The sequence below is a fragment of the Pteronotus mesoamericanus genome, unplaced genomic scaffold, assembly GCF_021234165.1.
Source record: "Pteronotus mesoamericanus isolate MK-2021 breed Mesoamerican mustached bat unplaced genomic scaffold, CSHL_Meso_final scaffold_85, whole genome shotgun sequence".
Classification (NCBI taxonomy): domain Eukaryota; kingdom Metazoa; phylum Chordata; class Mammalia; order Chiroptera; family Mormoopidae; genus Pteronotus; species Pteronotus mesoamericanus.
This window is the reverse complement of record NW_026555329.1, coordinates 46,095,350-46,113,193: the sequence shown is the minus strand read 5'-3', so window position 1 is coordinate 46,113,193 and position 17,844 is coordinate 46,095,350. Positions and strand designations below refer to the sequence as shown.

At 39.1% G+C, this 17,844-nt stretch overlaps 1 protein-coding gene across 1 annotated transcript in view; it reads left to right on the top strand.

Annotated features, from left to right (window-relative positions):
* Positions 1 to 17,844, top strand: part of GLI3 (GLI family zinc finger 3) — a 290,930-nt gene that overhangs the window by 81,632 nt on the left and 191,454 nt on the right. Inside the window, exon 3 of the mRNA XM_054564330.1 lies at positions 11,574 to 11,816. Within this exon, the coding sequence (XP_054420305.1) occupies positions 11,574 to 11,816 (243 nt within the window). The remainder of the gene's footprint in view (positions 1 to 11,573; positions 11,817 to 17,844) is intronic.

Genomic DNA, 17,844 nt, shown 5'->3' with positions numbered 1-17,844 from the left:
GCATTACGGCTTTAACTGTTGGAACTATAGTTAAGTTGAACACAAACCAAATACTCAGACTGCTTCTTACGTATAAGCCAGCAACCCAGTACCTCAGAAAATAATGTTAAATATCCTTTGCAAAATGACTACTCGGAACCTGCAAAGACTATGGAAAGATAAAAGGCTGTGGAAGGGAAGAGCTTGGGGGAGGGGTGGGGAAAAATAATTCAGCTAGAGCACGAGAGTTGTCATTTATACTGCAAGAGTCTAAACGTGTCCAAGATTCAGACTTGGCAATAACAAGAACTGAAGCAGAATAAGAAATTCAAAGAGGTTTCTAAACCATGTTTCATAACTCTGGATTGAAGTTCACAATGAAGTTCATTTGATTACACTTCTAAGTATCCTTTCCCAATAACCTTTATAGGAAGAGGTAGGAAAATTTTAACAATGAAGTGGCAAGCAAATCGGGGTTCTGTAAAGTGCTTTGCAAAAGATACTTTGCAGGGATTACAAGTCACTTGCAATAGATGAGAGAGTTGTGCTGATCTGGCCACTTACCTGAGGTGTGAGTTGAAGCAGGTTGTTTAAACTTGTTCAGAATTACTTACTTTTATAACTGCGATGATAATACTGCATACCTGATAGGCCTGTGAGCATTCGATTGGATTAATACATGTGAAGCACGTAGCACATGGCCTGGCGTTTAACTTAGCAAGTACTCAATAAATATGAGCAATAACCTTGATAGTCACACTATTTTCTACTGTAGTCTCTCTTAAACCTTTGAGGGATGGCCTGGTTGAAACTGAGTTACTAAGTTTTGTGGAGAAAGAGGGTAGGGAATTTTGGTACTTGTTTGGGAAGTGCTTGTGCATAGATACAAAATAGTTAAACTAATCATATAGTTTTTAAATAAGAAAATGTAATGAAATCTCCATAAAGCCCAATATCAATGTTAGGTATTACAAACATTGGTAAAAATTGCCTACCCCAGGTACTTATACTTTCTAGTGGTGGAATAAATAATTTAAAACAAGACTTCAGGTGATAAATTTGTGAGATAATTTTGTAATTTGTATGTACTTAATTTGGACTTTATTATAGAGAATTATTGTAAAGGTCAGATTTATGGGAGAACTAAAAACAAAAGTAAAATAAATCAGCTTTTTCTGTAATCTAAAATGATTGGGAAATACAGAAAGATAAAAAAAAATCCATAAAAATATTTTCATGCTGTACTAGATGGGTGGCTGAATTAGCTGGAGCATAATCCTGCGTGTCAAAAGGTTGTGGGTTTGATTCCTGTTCAGGGCACATACCTAGGATGCAGGTTTGATCCTCAGTTGAAGTGTGTACAGGAAGCAACTGATTGATATTTCTCTCTCCCTCTGTCTCTATTTCTCTCTCTTTCTAAAATCAATAAAACGTATCCTTGGATGAGGATTAAAAAAATACATTTTCATGCTGTTTTGGTATGTTTTCTTTCAGTTTTTTTTAAACTTAGGGATTTTATATAGAAATACTTTAATATTTCTCTTCCTCCCAACTTCTCTTTCTCCAAAAATTTGGATCCTTAAACAATTTAGTGTGGTGGAATGGATTCTAGTCCAGGCTCTGCCACTTTGAGGCTATTTGGACAAGTACTTTTTGTGTCTATATAATGAGGATCATAATTGTACTTAGCTCATAGGATTGGTATGCAACGCCTTAGAACAGTACTTGGCACTCAGTAAAAGTTCTTATGTTCGTAAAATCCTTGAATGCACTATATTTAATGATTATATTGTCATATAATAAGATAATGGGTATTTCTTTTGGTAACTTGTTTTACTTATTATAAATAACACTGTGATGAATATCCTTGAATACAAATTAATATTTTTGCTAATTGTTTCTTTAACATATATCCTGGAAGTAGAATCGCTTGATACATCTAGCCACATATGGTAATATTTTAATAGTCTGAGGAAGTGGCTCTGTCTGTGTCCTCTCTGACACTCAGTATTATTTTACTGTTTGCTACCAGTTATTGCACAGCTTACTAAGAATGGCTCTTTACATTTTAGAATGTGACATAAAATTATATGAAATTCAAAATCTAGTGTCCATAAATAAAGGTTTAGTGGAACACAGCTGTGCTCATTGGTTAACGTCCTGCCTGTGGCTGCTTTCATGCTACAGCAGCAGAGTTGGGTACTTGTGAAATTTGCAGACCTAAGCTTTAGGGCATTGACCAAAATTCAAATTCAAATTCAAATTTATTTTATATTTTTTGTCATTGAGTAGGGGGTTCTGGTAGCCAAATATTTCAATGTGGGCTTTAGCGTCTGACTGCCTGGTCTTCCAGGCTCTGCCTGTGAACCAGCTGGGTAACTTGGGAAAGTAACTTAGCTTCCCTGTGCCAAGGTTTTCTTATCTGGCAAATGAGCATAATGACAGTGCCTTTCTGATTGACAATGAAGAGGAAACAAGTGAAGCCCTTCCTACCTCATAGTAGCTGAATGCTAGCTGTCATTAATTTGTCTATGGTTAACAGATTGGGGTTCGCAGACTTTTTGAAAAGAAGAGATTGGTAGGAAAGTGAGTGAGTCTAAAATCACTTGTATTTTAGAAAGGTAGATGAATTTGATCTTTTGTTTCCTTAATTGCTTTTCCTGGGACTTCTCAAAAATAAAATACATCCATTGGTGTTGGGACATTAGGGTCTCCTAACTGCCTGGAAAGCTGGAACAAGGCCAGAAGAAAGGTCTGGCTTTGTCCTGGTCCTCAGTCTCACTTCAGGGGAGGATGGATAGTTGGTTTCTGTTCTGCACAGTTGGCAGAAGGAGAGGAGAACAGCTGGAGTACCAAAGCATCCTATGTTGGCTGTGACCATGAAGATGGGCTTTTGGGGGAGGTTAGGTTTTGTGGCCCTTCTGCTTCACCCATAGACATTATGTGAACCATTACTGTGTAGCTGTTTTACAAAGTTGCACACTTTTCCCACTAAGTATCTAGAAGAAGTGAATCTCATGCCTTACTTATGGTAAAATTGTGAAGAATAAAAATATGTGGTCATTTGGGTTTCTCAAATGCACATTTCATAGGTCAAAGTAGGAGGTGGTTAGAGGGATCACCACCTATCCAGGCAGCACCTGTCCTTGCTCAGAGCTGAGTGAACAGTTTTGAGCCCTGCTCACCATCTCTATTGTGATGGTGGGGGTGAAGTCCCAGCTCATTAGGTACAATAATGATATTCTTGATATTTAATTGTACTCGAGGAGTATTTCTGCAATGCAGTAAGCATGGTATGTATGTATGTCTCTGTATTTTTAAGATTTATTTTTAGAGAGAGAAGTGGGGGAGGAAGAGAGGGAGAGAAACATCTATGCAAGAGAGAAACATCAATTGGTTCCCCTCTGCACTCTTTCAGGCTGGGGACTGAATCCACAACCTAGGCATGTGCCTCGTCAGAAATTGAACCCGTGACCCTTTGCTTTGTAGGACACTGCCCACCCAACTGAGCCACATGGGTCAGGGCTTAAGCGTGGCCATTAAAACTTTGTTAAAATATAATACTGCTATATGGTTGGGTTTCCTTATTATATAGTCTTCTATAAACAAAAACCATGCAATATAAACACACCAGATGAAACCAGTTAATTTTGTGTTCATTCCTGCAGTTTTAAAAATGGCAGAAAGATTAGGAAATGCGACTTGGTTATTGGGGGGAGGGTTGTGAACCTGGGAACCAGCTTTTGAAAGTAATGCTGGAGGAAGCTGTTCCAAATAGAGATTTATTCCTGCCAGTCTTTAAAGAAAGAGAGAGTAGGCTCTGAGTCCTCCCAATGATCATGGGCTGGGGTAGATCTCCAGGTAGGTCCCACTGGAGGATGCAGTGGGCAGCAGCAGACTGGATATTGGCCTTAGGAACAGGCATTTTATTGTTTCTGTTACACTGTCCTGTTGTTGATCTCACTGTAGAATCTTAACTGCTCAGATCTGTATATGCAAAATAAGGAGGAGAGACTCTTCATTCTTGGCTTAATAAAAGACTACAACTGAGTTCTCAAAGAAATCTCTAATACCTAAAATGTTCATGAGGTTGTTACTCACAGATAGGCATAAATGCTCTATTAAGCAGAAGGAAGAAAAAAAAATGACCCTCTTGAGAATTTATTGTACTGCCTTTGATGTCACTAATTAACTCACTCTGTGTAAGCAGTGACTAGTAACTAATAGCAGGCTAAAAGAAGCTCCATGACATTTTAGAATTCTTAATTCAAGGGTTTTTCCAAGCTCATGGAAAATAAGGACTGTCTCCTCCCTTTTACAGGAGAAGCTACAGGGGCCCTCAGGGTCCAGTTTCAGCTTTTTTTTTTTTTTCTTTCCTCTTTTCCCAGGTACAGGTGGGACTTGGCTACTGTTTTTTGTCTGGAATTTTGAAAGTTGGTTAGTACTGTTGGGTTTGTGCCTGGACTTAAATGCCCCAGTGTGTTGGGTAATGTTTGACCAAGTCACAGTAATTCTTTGCTGTTGATGTTATCAATGCCCAGAAGGATCCTCCCATAGGAGGGGGTTGGGTTGGACAAGGTTGTAGACTTCTGATTTGTGAGAGTTCTGAGGCACAAGAAAAGTAAGTGGAAACCCTGTAGGCCACAAGGCTTGCCTGGTGAGACCTCAGACAAGCTGATAGTGTTATCAGTTTTTCTGATTTTCCAGAAGGGTAAGGAGTGGAGCCCTCATTGTATTATCTCTTTTAAAAGGCAGAAGTCTGCTTGCCCTACATACCATCCATCATAGCTCTCTGCTGTTGGGCGGAGGTGGAGGGGGCTGGTTACTGCCCTTTCAGGTTTTGCATTTTAGTTTATCTAAATTCTCATCTTGCTTTCTCTGCCTACTCTCTTCTCTCCCAGGGAACCCCTTTTGAAGTTGAAGGAATGGAGCTCTGTAAACTGAGTAGTAGGGAGTGAGGTGAGAAATTAGCCTTGGGTTGAGCACTAACCTGCTCTTTGGAGCAAGTAGTTTCTGGTTAAGGACATGTGGAATGTTAGTCTAGGATATTTTGGAAAAAAGGAACCCTAGAAATGTTAAAAATAACTAAGGTGCCCATAAGACTGATGGGGGGAGGGCATTTTCTCTTTTCTTTCACCTTGAGACCTCATAGTTGATGAAAGTAGGTAGAGAGAGCTACCCTGTAATCTTTGAGTAAAGATAGCCACTTGAATTTCTGCAAAGCTTCAGGTCCTGCTGCAGCCCTCTGGTGCTGTAGGCCCCACAGTGTGTTTTAAAGGTTGCAGAGAAAGTGGGGTGCTCTTTCCATATCCATCTGGACCACTCCCTCTATCATTAGTCCTTGTCAATGGAAGATGTGTGTGTAGCTGCGCAAGACCCTAAGGGCACTGGAAATGTTCTTAGAGAAGGCATTGTTTGCTATCACCCTTTGGAAGCCAAACTCTAGACATTCTTGGGAACAGCCCTCATTTAGGCATAACTACCATCTAGATGGAAAGAGGAAAGACTGCTTCTAAAAACCACAGGAACTTTATTCCCCCTTAGAATAATTCTACAATGTGAATTCTGCAATTCTTGGTCTCTTTTGTTTTTGTTTTTGTTTTTGTTTCATTTCTGATCTTTCTTTGGTCAAAGTCATGAGGAGAATTATGAATTGGAAACAAGAACTTGGGTTCCATTGGTTTTTTTTCAAAGAGTATCAAAATGTAATAACCAAAGAATTAAAAGCTGACAAGATGCAACAAACACATAATAGGAAAAAATGAAGTAATGCTCTTTGCAACCACAGCGAGGCAATTTCCTGGGAGGAAAGCAGAAAAAAGATGCTCTATTTATTGCTTAGAATAAGAAGGTGGGGCTCCAGGCTTGTGGGAGCACATTAAGAACTGCAGTAACACTCAACAGCTATTGGTTGAGCCTCAGTGTGCTGTGGAACAAGGGTGCAGCTCTGTGTAGGGCAAATGTGTGTCCCCGTGCCTGTGTCGGTAAGATGCTCTATGATACCCAGACCCTGAGATTACATTTCTCACCATAGATTTGTCATTTGTTCTGAGTGCTTCCCAGGAGTGGATGTATGTTGACAGAAACTTAGTGGGAGAGTATCAGAGTTTTGAAAGTTTGCACAAAATGTAATTACTCTTTTTTTTTCTTTTATTGGTGGTAGTAGTGGTAATGGAGGCTGGGAGTACACACTGCTTCATGCGTCATCCCCCAAACTGTCCAAGAACAGACGCCTTGTCCTGTTCACAGGGCTGTATGGCTTCAGCAAGGCATGGGTGCCATCCTTCTTGCATCACCTACTTGCAAGGATCATGGTTACTACTTTCTGATCTGGGAACTGGACCTAACACCTTGCTCTGCCACAGTAGAGCCTTGGATTGTTGTGAGGAAGTGAGATGACAGAAATGATAAAACTTTTCTTAGTGGTAAAGAGGTATATCTTTTCATAAGGTGCAGGTGTGATGTTTGCTGGTGAGGGAAGGGTCGTGAGTCTCAGACTTGTGTTTTAATGTATTTGAAGATGACTTTCTATCATTCAGTTTGGAGGTTTCACAAACTCAGACCTTTCTAAACATGGAAATATTATTTTCTTGTTAGAATCCCATTCGGCTAGAAATCTGAGTATTCAATCTCCATCCCCCACCTCTTAACATTTTGTTGCCTCCTCCCCAACCCCCATTCTCCCTTCATTTTGGCTCACCGAAATCTCAGTGCCACTTTTCTGGGAAAGCCTGTATTCTTACTTCAGTTTTGTAATTTAATGATGGAGAATTTCCTTAGTAAACCAAATTTAGAGTCCTAGAATGCTTATCTTATATCCAGACCTTGAACATAAAAGGCATTTTATACTTCCAATTGTTCATTTAATGAGCAATTGCAGAGTGCAGGCCGGTTAAGGGATTGAGCTATATGCACTATTATTGCAAGAAGTATTCCGAAATACCAGAAATAGGACGTAAGCTCTGATCAGGGAGACTGCGAGCACAATTACCTTCTTTTCAAATCCTTCTGTGACACTGCGGGAGGAAGGAGGACTTTGAAACTTGAAAGGAAAGAGCTTGCTTTCAACCTCAAAAGCTAGTAGGAAAGGGCTCTGAAATTTGCTCAGAATTCCCAATTCACCATTAGCCTGTTTCTTCCTTTAGCCTCAAGGCATTCTCCGCTTTTTGAAAAGATGTTAAGAAATTCAGTCACAATAGAGAGCCTAGTTTTGAACATGTTTCACTCGGTCCATTGAGGTCTGGGCTCCAGCCTTTGTGTGGGGTGAATTGAGCTGAGCTGCTAGCTGGTTGAAGAGAGGTGAATGAGGAGTCGCTATGCAGTCGCAAATTCTGGCAAAGAAAGAAACTCCCCCCTTCCTTTATTTTACAATATGCATTCCTGTACTACCCTGCTAGTGGCAATATGTGGAGTTGAGCCTTTCTTAAGTCAATACAGAGTACTTGGTTTATAGCATCTCTTGTTAAGTTTGTCTTGTAATTGAAGCTGTTGTTGACCTTGCTTGGGGACCATTTGTAAAACCGTTTATTTAGCATAAACTGAAATAATAAACCCTCCTTCTCTGGGGCTGATTGTGATAGGGTGACATTAGTTTGATTTAATGATTAGCCGCCTGACCCTTCTCCTGGAGAGATCGGCTTGAATAGAGAGAGTTCACTCAGAAGCACTCAGAAAGAATACTAATGAGCTTGTTAAATTTAGCATGGCTCCAACCACTTTTAATTCCTCTGATGGGAGCAGCACTGCCTAGGAGAGGGAGAAGGAGGCAGGGAGATACTGAGAACATTCCTAGAGGCTCTGCACAACTAGAGAAACCCCATCAAGAGAAGTTTGTAGAAAGTAACCAGCCAGAAGCTGGGGACTGAGTTGTAAGTATTATCTCTTCTCTTATACTCTGTCTTCTGTGTCTTGAGGGAAGAAAAGAGTAATGGTGTTAAAACAAGATTTAAGGGAACAGCTTGAAATTGAAGTTAGTTTAAAAAAATGTGAACACTTCTACCATGAGTTCCTTCCTAATCAGCTAATTTTTTTAGGATGACAAGAAGTGTTCCTAGTTAGTGATGTAGTGTAGGGTTTTATTTTTATACAAGTCTTAGGTGAATATACACTTGTCCCCTGGTTTGCAGTGAGAAATTGCCAGGAGTCTGTGAGCACTGCACAGGAGGAGTGTGTTTTCTAGTCCTGCTTCACGCAACAGGATTACTTTCTTTCAATCGTTACTGTAAACAGTCTGAACAGGGTTTGTGATGAAGCAGCTTTTGAGTTCTTAGAGTTTATGGCACTGAGTGTCCAGCTTGATGGCAGTTGCCTTTGGATGAGTTTGGAAAATCTGGGACAGTTTCTAAAATGTGGTATTTGGGCAGCTCTCCATTTGGGCCAGGAACTCAGTAACTTCCACTCAAGCACAGATATAGAGAAAGAAGGAGGTACAAAAGTTGGGATTATAATGACAGTATTTGAAATACTTTTTTCCTCAAACTTTTTAGTGAACTGCATGTTTTGGTGTGACTCATAAGCATGCCACACTTTAACATAGGGAAGCCGAAAAGTTGCCTTCTCTTTGGCTGTTAAAGTATATTGGCAGATGCTCCTGGAGCAGTGGACCATTTGCTTACATTTTTGCAGCAGACTTCTGCTTGTTGCCATGGTGGACATTATGTTCCTGTCAATAATTTGGCCTGGCGTAGCTGTCTGCACTGACTCTCAAACTTCATTGAACAACTCAGTTCAACTCAACAAGATTAGACAGCTTTCGTCTTTTGGCTTGCTGAAGTGGTTGCTAAATTTATAAGAGCAGGCAGGAATATTGCTTGGAAGGTTTTGCGGTGGAGAGTGTGCTTTTAAGCCCCGTAGCTGTTTGTATTCTGGAGCGTGTCTACTGTCAAGTTTTCATCTGAATACCCATTAGAAGAAATTCAGTGCAGAAGGTAAACTTAATGAAATATTTTTCTATGGAATGTTTTGGAGATGAAGGGTAGGTAAAAATGTGGTAGACTTAACTATTGTAAAAGTAAGACTGTTGAAAATTTTCACATTAAAAAAAATTTGCCTGCATTTCTTTTTTTCTTTATTTTTTTTTACTTCACTAAGGGAATTTGTTAATTTTTCCTGTTAAATATTTGAACTTTGCTGAGTTCTTTTTATGAACTTAGTACTCACATATGTTAGTTTAATGCTGATTAAAAAAATAATTTATTTTAAAAAAGTTAAGTGCTTGTGAAAAAAAGAATCATTTAGCTAAAAAGAGGGCCTTTTTCCACCCCACCCATCCGGTCTTCCTTCTCCCAGGATATGGGGGGATGTGGGAGGACCCTAGACAGACCATGCCAGTTACTCAGTTAGTCATGAAGTTAGATTCAAATGCTCATTATAAAGGCATGGCTTCTAAAAGAAACTCACTCAATTTAGTAATACAGTTTTAAGAGAAGAGTTAATTTCTTCTAGGACTAGTTAGTCAAGGGAATCCTGTTTAAACCTGGAAGAGATTAGTAGAGCTTGGTTATTCATCTTTCCCAGAAAATGCTAATTATGCATCACAGCCCTTCCTGGTAAGGGCTTGCTGGCTTTCCAAATGAAGTTCCTTTCTACAGCATTTGCACCTCAGTACTACACATTCAGGTTAAAATAAAGGTTTTATACAGCCATAAATTAGTGGAAAATGAGGCTTTGACCATTTGTTGGTTACAAAAATTTTTAATAAAGCTAAGAATTCTTGTATTTTTGACACCCTTTTGCTTTTACATAATTGCAGGCCCTTATTCTATAGCTTGCAGCATTACTGCTAATGAAGTACAAGGATGGACTAGTTCCTAAAAATATTAATCAGAAGGAAAATAGAAATGTAGGATTTTTTTTTGTAGTTTTTAAATTAGCAAAAGCATGGTTTGAATTGCATTGTAAAGATCAATGTGTGAAAATGTGGAATTACACTAATTATTTTTAGTGTTATTTGATAGATTTAACTCATAATTTATCCCATAATTACAAGGTTGGAGGTGAGAATCTGCATAAAATAATGTTTCACAGTTAACCTTCAGTAGTCAACAAATTCACTAAAAACCAAAATACACCTCATGGTTTATATTGTTTTGCAAGTTATTTGCTAGGCTGAAAAAAACTCATTGTTTAATTTCTTAAAGTCCTAGACATAGGCAGAAAGACTGTTGGCTTTAGGTAGTTTGGTAGTTCAAATCATTAGTCAACACAAAACAATAGTGATTAGTTTGTATTTTGATGCTGGTGTGTATTTATAGGTATACAGCTTTCTGAATTTGTACAAACTATGAAACTACTAAAACATACTTTTTCTGGTTTTTAGAGGCTCTCACCTAGACACATATACTTTATGGAAAACTTTGAAGATAAATTTGTATACTGGGATATGTTCCATATTTGTCCATGTAAAATGTACAATATTATTATTTATACTCAAATATAGTTTTGTTTTTTAGATCAAGAGTTTTTAGATTAGATATCTCAGCAGTGCCTGAACAACTTTTTTCCATCAGCACTTATCTTTCAGAGGATAATCTACTGGTTAAATGCTGAGCTTGTTTAGTATATATAGTTTTGGATTATGTGTATGATTCTAATAGATGAATCGGTTCACTTGTGGGTACAAATCCCTAGTTTGGTTTAATTTTATGCATATTTCTTTGATATGCTATTATAGAAAGGTATCCAATCACATTTGCAGAGAAGCATATTGGATAGATGGAAAGTTCTTACAGATCAAAGGAAACCAGAAATATTAGGGAGCTGGGGTATCAATATATGTGTAATGTCATTGGGCTGTTCCTTACATGTTTGAAGCAATGTCTGGACCCCACCAGAGCATGTACATATAAATCAGCATAATGGACACCTTCCTCACCCCCAGAGCCATCTCACACTTGAACTTTCACCCTCTTCCTTTTTCCTTTTAGTTATCAGCTCTGTGCTATGGTCTGAAGCAGAAGTGTCTTGCAAGGGACCCTGGAGGTTTCCATGATTGGCATCTTTATCATTTGTAGCCAGTGGGTTTTCTGTGCCACTCCTGGCTTTGTTAAATCTTTCATTGGGTTCAAAAAATAAAACACGGAAACCTTTGGATCACTTTCTAACAGATCATCCACTGAGGAACAGAGGCTCCTTCAACCCCAGAATCACCCAGAGCCTCAGTGAGTGTCCAAGCTCCTCTAATCCCAGAGGCCCAGTTTCCTCAGGCAGATGAGGGGAACCTGCACACCCACAGCTCTAGGCTGGCAAGACATCCAGTCCCAGTGGGACCTGCAGGGGCATTGGAAAGCCCCTGAGGAAGAGCCTCACTAGCAGATTAAGCTATAAGCTTATGATGATAACTTGCTGATTCTCACTACATCTCATTTTAATTGTCTTATTCCCAGCTCCCCTTCTTCCTTCCATTTGTATTTTGGGCCCTCCTTCATAAACAGTTTTGTCTGAAGAACATCCCATCATAATGCAGCTTTCAGTGTGGCCAAGAATGAGAAAATGCCACCTTCTTTAGAGGGAGACCTAATTGATGACTATTTTTGCTCCTTAAATTGATGCTCCTTAAAATGGTCACAGAGCTTTTATGTTCCTTCTTTCTTTAGAGGATGAAAGTCCTGGACAGACCTTTCACAGAGAGAGAAGAAACGCAGTCACTATGCAGCCACAGAGTGTCCAGGGGCTTGGCAAGATCAGTGAGGAGCCTTCAACATCTAGTGACGAGAGGGGCTCGCTGATCAAGAAGGAGATCCATGGGTCTCTGCCCCACCTGGCTGAGCCTTCCATCCCATACCGTGGGGCCGTGTTCGCCATGGACCCCAGGAATGGTTATGTGGAACCTCACTACCGTAAGTGGGTCCTGCCTCATAGCATGTGTCCCAGAGCCATGGGAGGCTCTGTGTGTGTGTGTGTGTGTGTGTGTGCGCGCGCGCGCGCGCACATGCGACGTGCATGGGCTTTATATGAATTATTTGGCTTACATTAATTTATACAAGTATATAATTTATTTTCCACTTTTCTTTCTCCTCCCACTTCATGTCCTTTCTTTGTAGGAAGAGGCATTTCCTTTTATCACTAAGTAACTTCTGGCCTCAGTGGGGTGGCTTTCAGGAAGGTGACCATCTGTGACTCATTCACTTGGACCTTTCCTGGCAACTGGAACCAGATTTGCTTCATCCAGCTAGGTGCTGCAGGGGAAAATTGGTTGATGGGGGAGTGGGCTGCATTAGCTGAAATCTTTAACAGCAGCAATTCCCATTTTTAATGATGTTTTACTTAATTGTTGAGGAGGAACAAACCTATGTTAACAAATGAGTACCAAATTCCTTAGCATGGAAGATTTTTCTACATGCTCTACTTTCTTCATTAACTAGTATACCAGAAACATCGGACATTTCCTTTTTCAGCACTAATACAGTTTAATATATCAATGAGGACTCTGAACACAGATATATAATTGTTTTCTGCAAAGGCAGAGTATAAAGAAAAATATTATGTGTTGAGTTTATTTCTGGCCTGTTTCTAGTTAAAAGATGTAATTTTTTTGTGGAGTAATGAAGTTTGTATTGAGGTGCCAAAGTCTGTGGCTTTTGATTACAGATTTATCACTTTGCCAGGATACAGACTTGCCATTTAACCTTCCCGGCTCCAATTCCAGATGATCCATTGAGCTCCAGAATGGGGGACTGGTTCTTGTTTCCCTTTATCCACATCATTCAGAAATTTTAGTGTTTTAAGGCAAAAGGTCATTAGCCAGATGACTGATTATTGAGGAGAGCTGATTAGTGCATGTTTTCTTGCTCAAAAAAGTGCCCAGGCTAAAAACTAATTCCATTTCTTCATTAGTTGGCTTGCAACAGAGGGGGATTGTCCCTCATCAGGGTGCAGATCAAAGGGTCTCACACAACCCGAAATCTGAGCAACTGCCCCCCAATATATTGTTGGTAAAGATGGAAGATACTTTATTTTTATTAAGGGGAGAGAGAATTTTTTAAAAAGTGGTCAGAGGTATGGAAGAAAAGGTTTTATGGATACTTAAGAAGTCTACAAATTCTGTTTAAAAAGTGTTGATATATCAGCCCTGTTGTGTTATTTTCACAGCTGCAGAAATAAGGAAGAGGTATAGTATGTATGTTCCTGTCCTTCCATCATTAAAAGGTTATTTCATTTTATTTTATTTTAGGAATGAGATTTTAAAATGGTGTTGTCAGGGCTTTTCTCTGAGCGCATTTCTGTTTTCTACATTGTATTTTTATTTATGGGTCTCTAGTAGAAATCATTTGTCACTCTGTTTAGAGGGCATAGCACCAATAGTTTGGCTATTCTTTAGCTTTTCCCACAGTATTGTTCAAATTACTATTAAAATTGCATGATAACTTATAGGCTATGTAAGTTTAGTCTTTTACCAAATGTCATGTGTTACTTTGACCTACAATTCCAATGTAGTCCCTAAATTGGTCATAAATAAATGATGTCATTATATATATAATGGTGAAAAAGTCCAACCATTGTTAATATTAGGAGAACAGGTTGTACAACATTGATATAACCTGGCACCTGAGGAGAGTGGACTGGAATGTGCATGCATGAACAATGATGACTTCACTGTACTAGTCAGTGAGGGCGGTAGATGCCTTTGAGGGAACATGTGTACTGTGTGGCTGTTGCACTTAAAATGACTGAACAAGTAGAGCAATGAATCTGCATCAAACTTTGCATTAAGCTTGAACATTCCTCTGTGGAAACTGTTTGGATGATTCAGAAGGCTGCAGCTATGGGCAAATGGTGACTGGCAGCTTCATCAAAACAATGTCTGCTCACGTATCATGTCTCTTGCAGAGTTTTCTCGTGAATCATCAAATCACCGAGGTGACTCAGCCCCCCTACAGTCCAGATTTGATACCCTGTGACTTCTTGCTTTTCCCAAAACTAAAATCACCTTTGAAAGGGAAGAGATTTCAGACCATCGATGTGATTCAGGAAAATAGGACAGGACAGCTGATGGTAATTGGGAGAACTGTGTGAGGTCCCAAGGTGCCTCCTTTGAAGAGGACTGAGGCATCATTATCCTATGTACAGTGTTTCCCGTATCTTGTATCTTCTTCAATAAAGGTCTCTAATTTTCATATTACATATCTAGATACTTTTTGGACAGGCTTTGTATAATATGGACATGGAGTCCTAGAGGTTACACAGATTAGTTTAACAATGAAGGGATTTGAGTTTAAGTTCCAGCTTTGTCACTTACTGGCTGTGTGATCTTGCCTAAGTGTGGTGATCCCTCTAAGAATTACTTCCTAACTGTTGAATGGGGGTAATATATGACTGCCTGCCCCCTGGTGTTCTCTTGAGAATTAAGTGAACCAGTGCAAATAAAGTATTTAATAACATCTCGGGTTCAGAGTGAGTGCCTCAAAAGTATTATGGTAGTTGTCTTCTGACTCCTTCCTCCTCCTATTCCTATTTCCCCCTTCTTCCTTCTGTTCATCATAATCATCATCATCTTCATCTGTAGTTGATGAGTTTGTTTTCCAAACCAAGTTATTTTTGTTAGTGCTGCAGTTGTGTTTGGATCAGGATAGACTGGTTTTTCTCTGCCAGACCTGCTCACCTGCCTCCCTGAGGTCAGTGTCTCTTATAAACACAGATTAGTGATGGAGTGGTGGTTTATAAACCTTAGGAAAAGGGTTGGTGTGGTCAGAACTTTGCTCTGGTGATTTCTGAACATAACCCTTTCTCATGGCAACTTAGTGGGTTGATTATAGTTTTTTCCTGTTTTGTAAGTAATTTTAAAATGTTTAAATGACTGTGAGAAATTTTAACATTTTAAATTCTTGCCAGAAAGTGTTTTATGTAACAAACTTAATACATGCAGAAAATGAGAGGTACAATATTATTTATTTATATTAAATAACTTAAAGATGTCCTAAACTAAGTTTTGAAGAGTCAGACAGGACATGACTTTACTTTTTCGAGAAGCCCGTTAGATTATTTAATCTTCTACTAGTATAAACAATGTTTTTTAGATACTTTATAATAAAATCTGTTAGATTTTATCTGGCTTGAAATATACTGTAAAGCTAATAACTGATGTGACACTGAAGTTGATACATCTTCTGAGAGTTTTTTAATGTGTGAGAAAAGCACTGTCTTTTAAAAATGAGATGTAGAAGCTTGCTTTGGCCAGGTAGCTCAGTTGGTTAGCCATCATCCTGATATACCAGTGTTGTGGGTTTGATGTTCAGTTGGGGCCCAGGAAGCAAACAAGGAATTTAAAAATAAATGGGACAATAAATAGATCTCGATTTCTCTCTCTCTCTCTCTAAAGAGACCCCCCACCCCCTGCCCCCTTCCTTCCTTTCTCTCTAAAGCCAATAAATTAAAAAAATTTAAAATTTAAATTAAAATGAGATGTAAAAGGTGATCATGTTTCTTTACCTTGTCTCAGTCCTGCAGTATTGTCAATAATACAAGTTCATTGCAGATCTTTAGCAGCTCAAGGTTCAGAAACACCTTTTTGGGTTGTTCCTTTTTCCTTTGAGTCCTGTGCCAGCTCCGTCAGGCTGTGGAAGAGAAAAGACCATTCTAACACAGTGTAGCTGGGTATCTGAGCACTCACAGTAATTCCTTCATTTCTCTGTGGTTGGAAAATGCAGAGTTTCCAAGATGCCTAATTTGTGCTTCTATATATACTAACTTTGTGTTTCTAACGCGTGGGCAGGCTTCCTGTAAGACGGGAAAAAGGAAAATTATTTTTTTTCCCCCTCAGAAGAACATCTGTAAAATTTTTATTGCACAGGACTATTATACTTGGGTATACAATGTTGCATCTTCACAAATTGCACTTAGGCAGGATTCAAAGTATTTTAGGTTTTGTGGGTTTGACTTAAAAAAAAAAAAAAGAAAACCAGGGATAATGAGTACTTCAAACATTTGCAACATATGTTTGGAATAAAATCCTCGTGGGGGCATTGAAGGTTATTGTCTCATGAAGGGAACTGTGGATGGGCTGTATATCAAGGCCAGAAAGTAGACGTTCAGGCTGCATAGCTCAGACATGGTGTGGTGATGACAGGCTCACTGCTACAGGATCACTGGTGCTTGATAATTGGGGAGAACATGGGAGGGGCCAGATCTGAGGGGCCTGACCTTAGTTAGGATAAGGACCCCCATCTCCTGCCCTAGGATTTCTCAGCAGTTTTATTCTGCTCCTGTTCCGTATGTAGCCAGATATTTTAAACCACCATCTACCCCTGCTTTCACTTACTGCCATGAATTTATTCTTTTATAAACTTGCAAGGCAGGTGACATAATAGTTAAAGCATTCCTGTACCCTAGGCAACACTTATGTTTTATTCTCTTCTCTGTTACAGGACACATGTGTTTCATTGTCTTCTATGTTAGTCTTAACTGTGAAGAGTTCAGTTTTCTAACTGTCCCTGCAGAAATCTTTGTGGGAAGTTTCTTGGATTCACTAGTCATGTCCTCCTATAGGTCCCCTGCAGGCTTTATTAAAGGGGAAAGAAAGATGCCCCTTTTTCTAAAATTTTAGGGTTTTTTTACAGTTTTATAGTTATGTGGAGACTACTTTTCTTCTGCCCCCAACTGCTCCCAAGCAGTAATTCCTCCTGGAAAATATGATTCATTCGTCCATGTCAATGCTGTGATTGAAAACATATCATTGATTCTTCCTTATGTTTCCCAGCTCAGATGACAGGACTATTAGTTGCTAATTTGCAAAACCTGAGGAAGTAGCTTAAAGAAAAGAGACTGAATTTTTAATTGCTTGCATTTATTTTCTGTGGAAAGCTGATATGCTGAGAGCACTTGCATTCTTAAAAAAATCTTGTAAGATTATTTTCCTACCTGTCTGTTTTTATATTAGGTGACTTTCTACACTCCTTATAAATACATCTTCTAGTAGAATGGAAGAGAAGATGTGCATTTTACATATTTAATAAGTGCACCTGCTCAACATTTCTCTTACTATGGGAGTGTCTTGTGCAGACAGAGACAAAAATGCCTACAAGGCACAACTGAACAGTTTGGTGTTGCACAAACTGCAGCGGCAGTGACAGTTTTCTGAGCACACAGCTCTGTTCTCATTCAGGCTATCTCTGCCTCTTGGAGAGCAGATGATGAGCCCATCAGGAGCGTTTTGGCTTTCTTTCTTTCTTCCTTTCTTCCTTTCTTTCTTTCTTTCTCTCTTTTTTCTTTTCCTAGAACAGTAGACTGTTTAAACCTGAAAGACTGATGTTAGGTCATAGTCTGGGGGCTTTGCTAGGTATCTTGCTTTTTTGGACATTAGTTTTGACTTGTATGGTGAACTGGAGTGGGAAATGCAAACAAGTCTGTGAACCTTTTTTAATAAAACTGTTATGTGTGAGCTTGAGAGTAGCTCCCTGCTTATTGTCTTTCTTTTAGAAATTCAATATAACAGTCCAAGCTTTCTTTTCAACAACCATGAGGTAATGCTTGAAGACTAGAAACAATGAGCCACTTCCATAGATTTTTAAAAAGAGCTGCATTGCAAGATAACTGCAGAAAGTGGTAGAATAATTCTTAGGGTTCCCATTGTCTCTTACCAATGAATGTTGATTACTCTTGTGCCTAATGTGAGTGAGATTTTCATATTGATCTTGGGAGACAGCAAGTGAAACTGGAAACCAAGGGCGAAAAAAGCACTGTAGCATTTGTAAAAATTAGTTACTGATTTTATGCATTGAATTTTGGGGATATATTCACTGGAGGGGACCAGGGAGTAGCTTGAAGGCCACTTAAGAGAGGAATAGAACAAAAGGCTAAGGAAGACCATGTTGTAGAGAAAGTTAGTTCTCTTGGTGGTGCACTGGCTGAGCCTTCTCTTCACTGATGGTT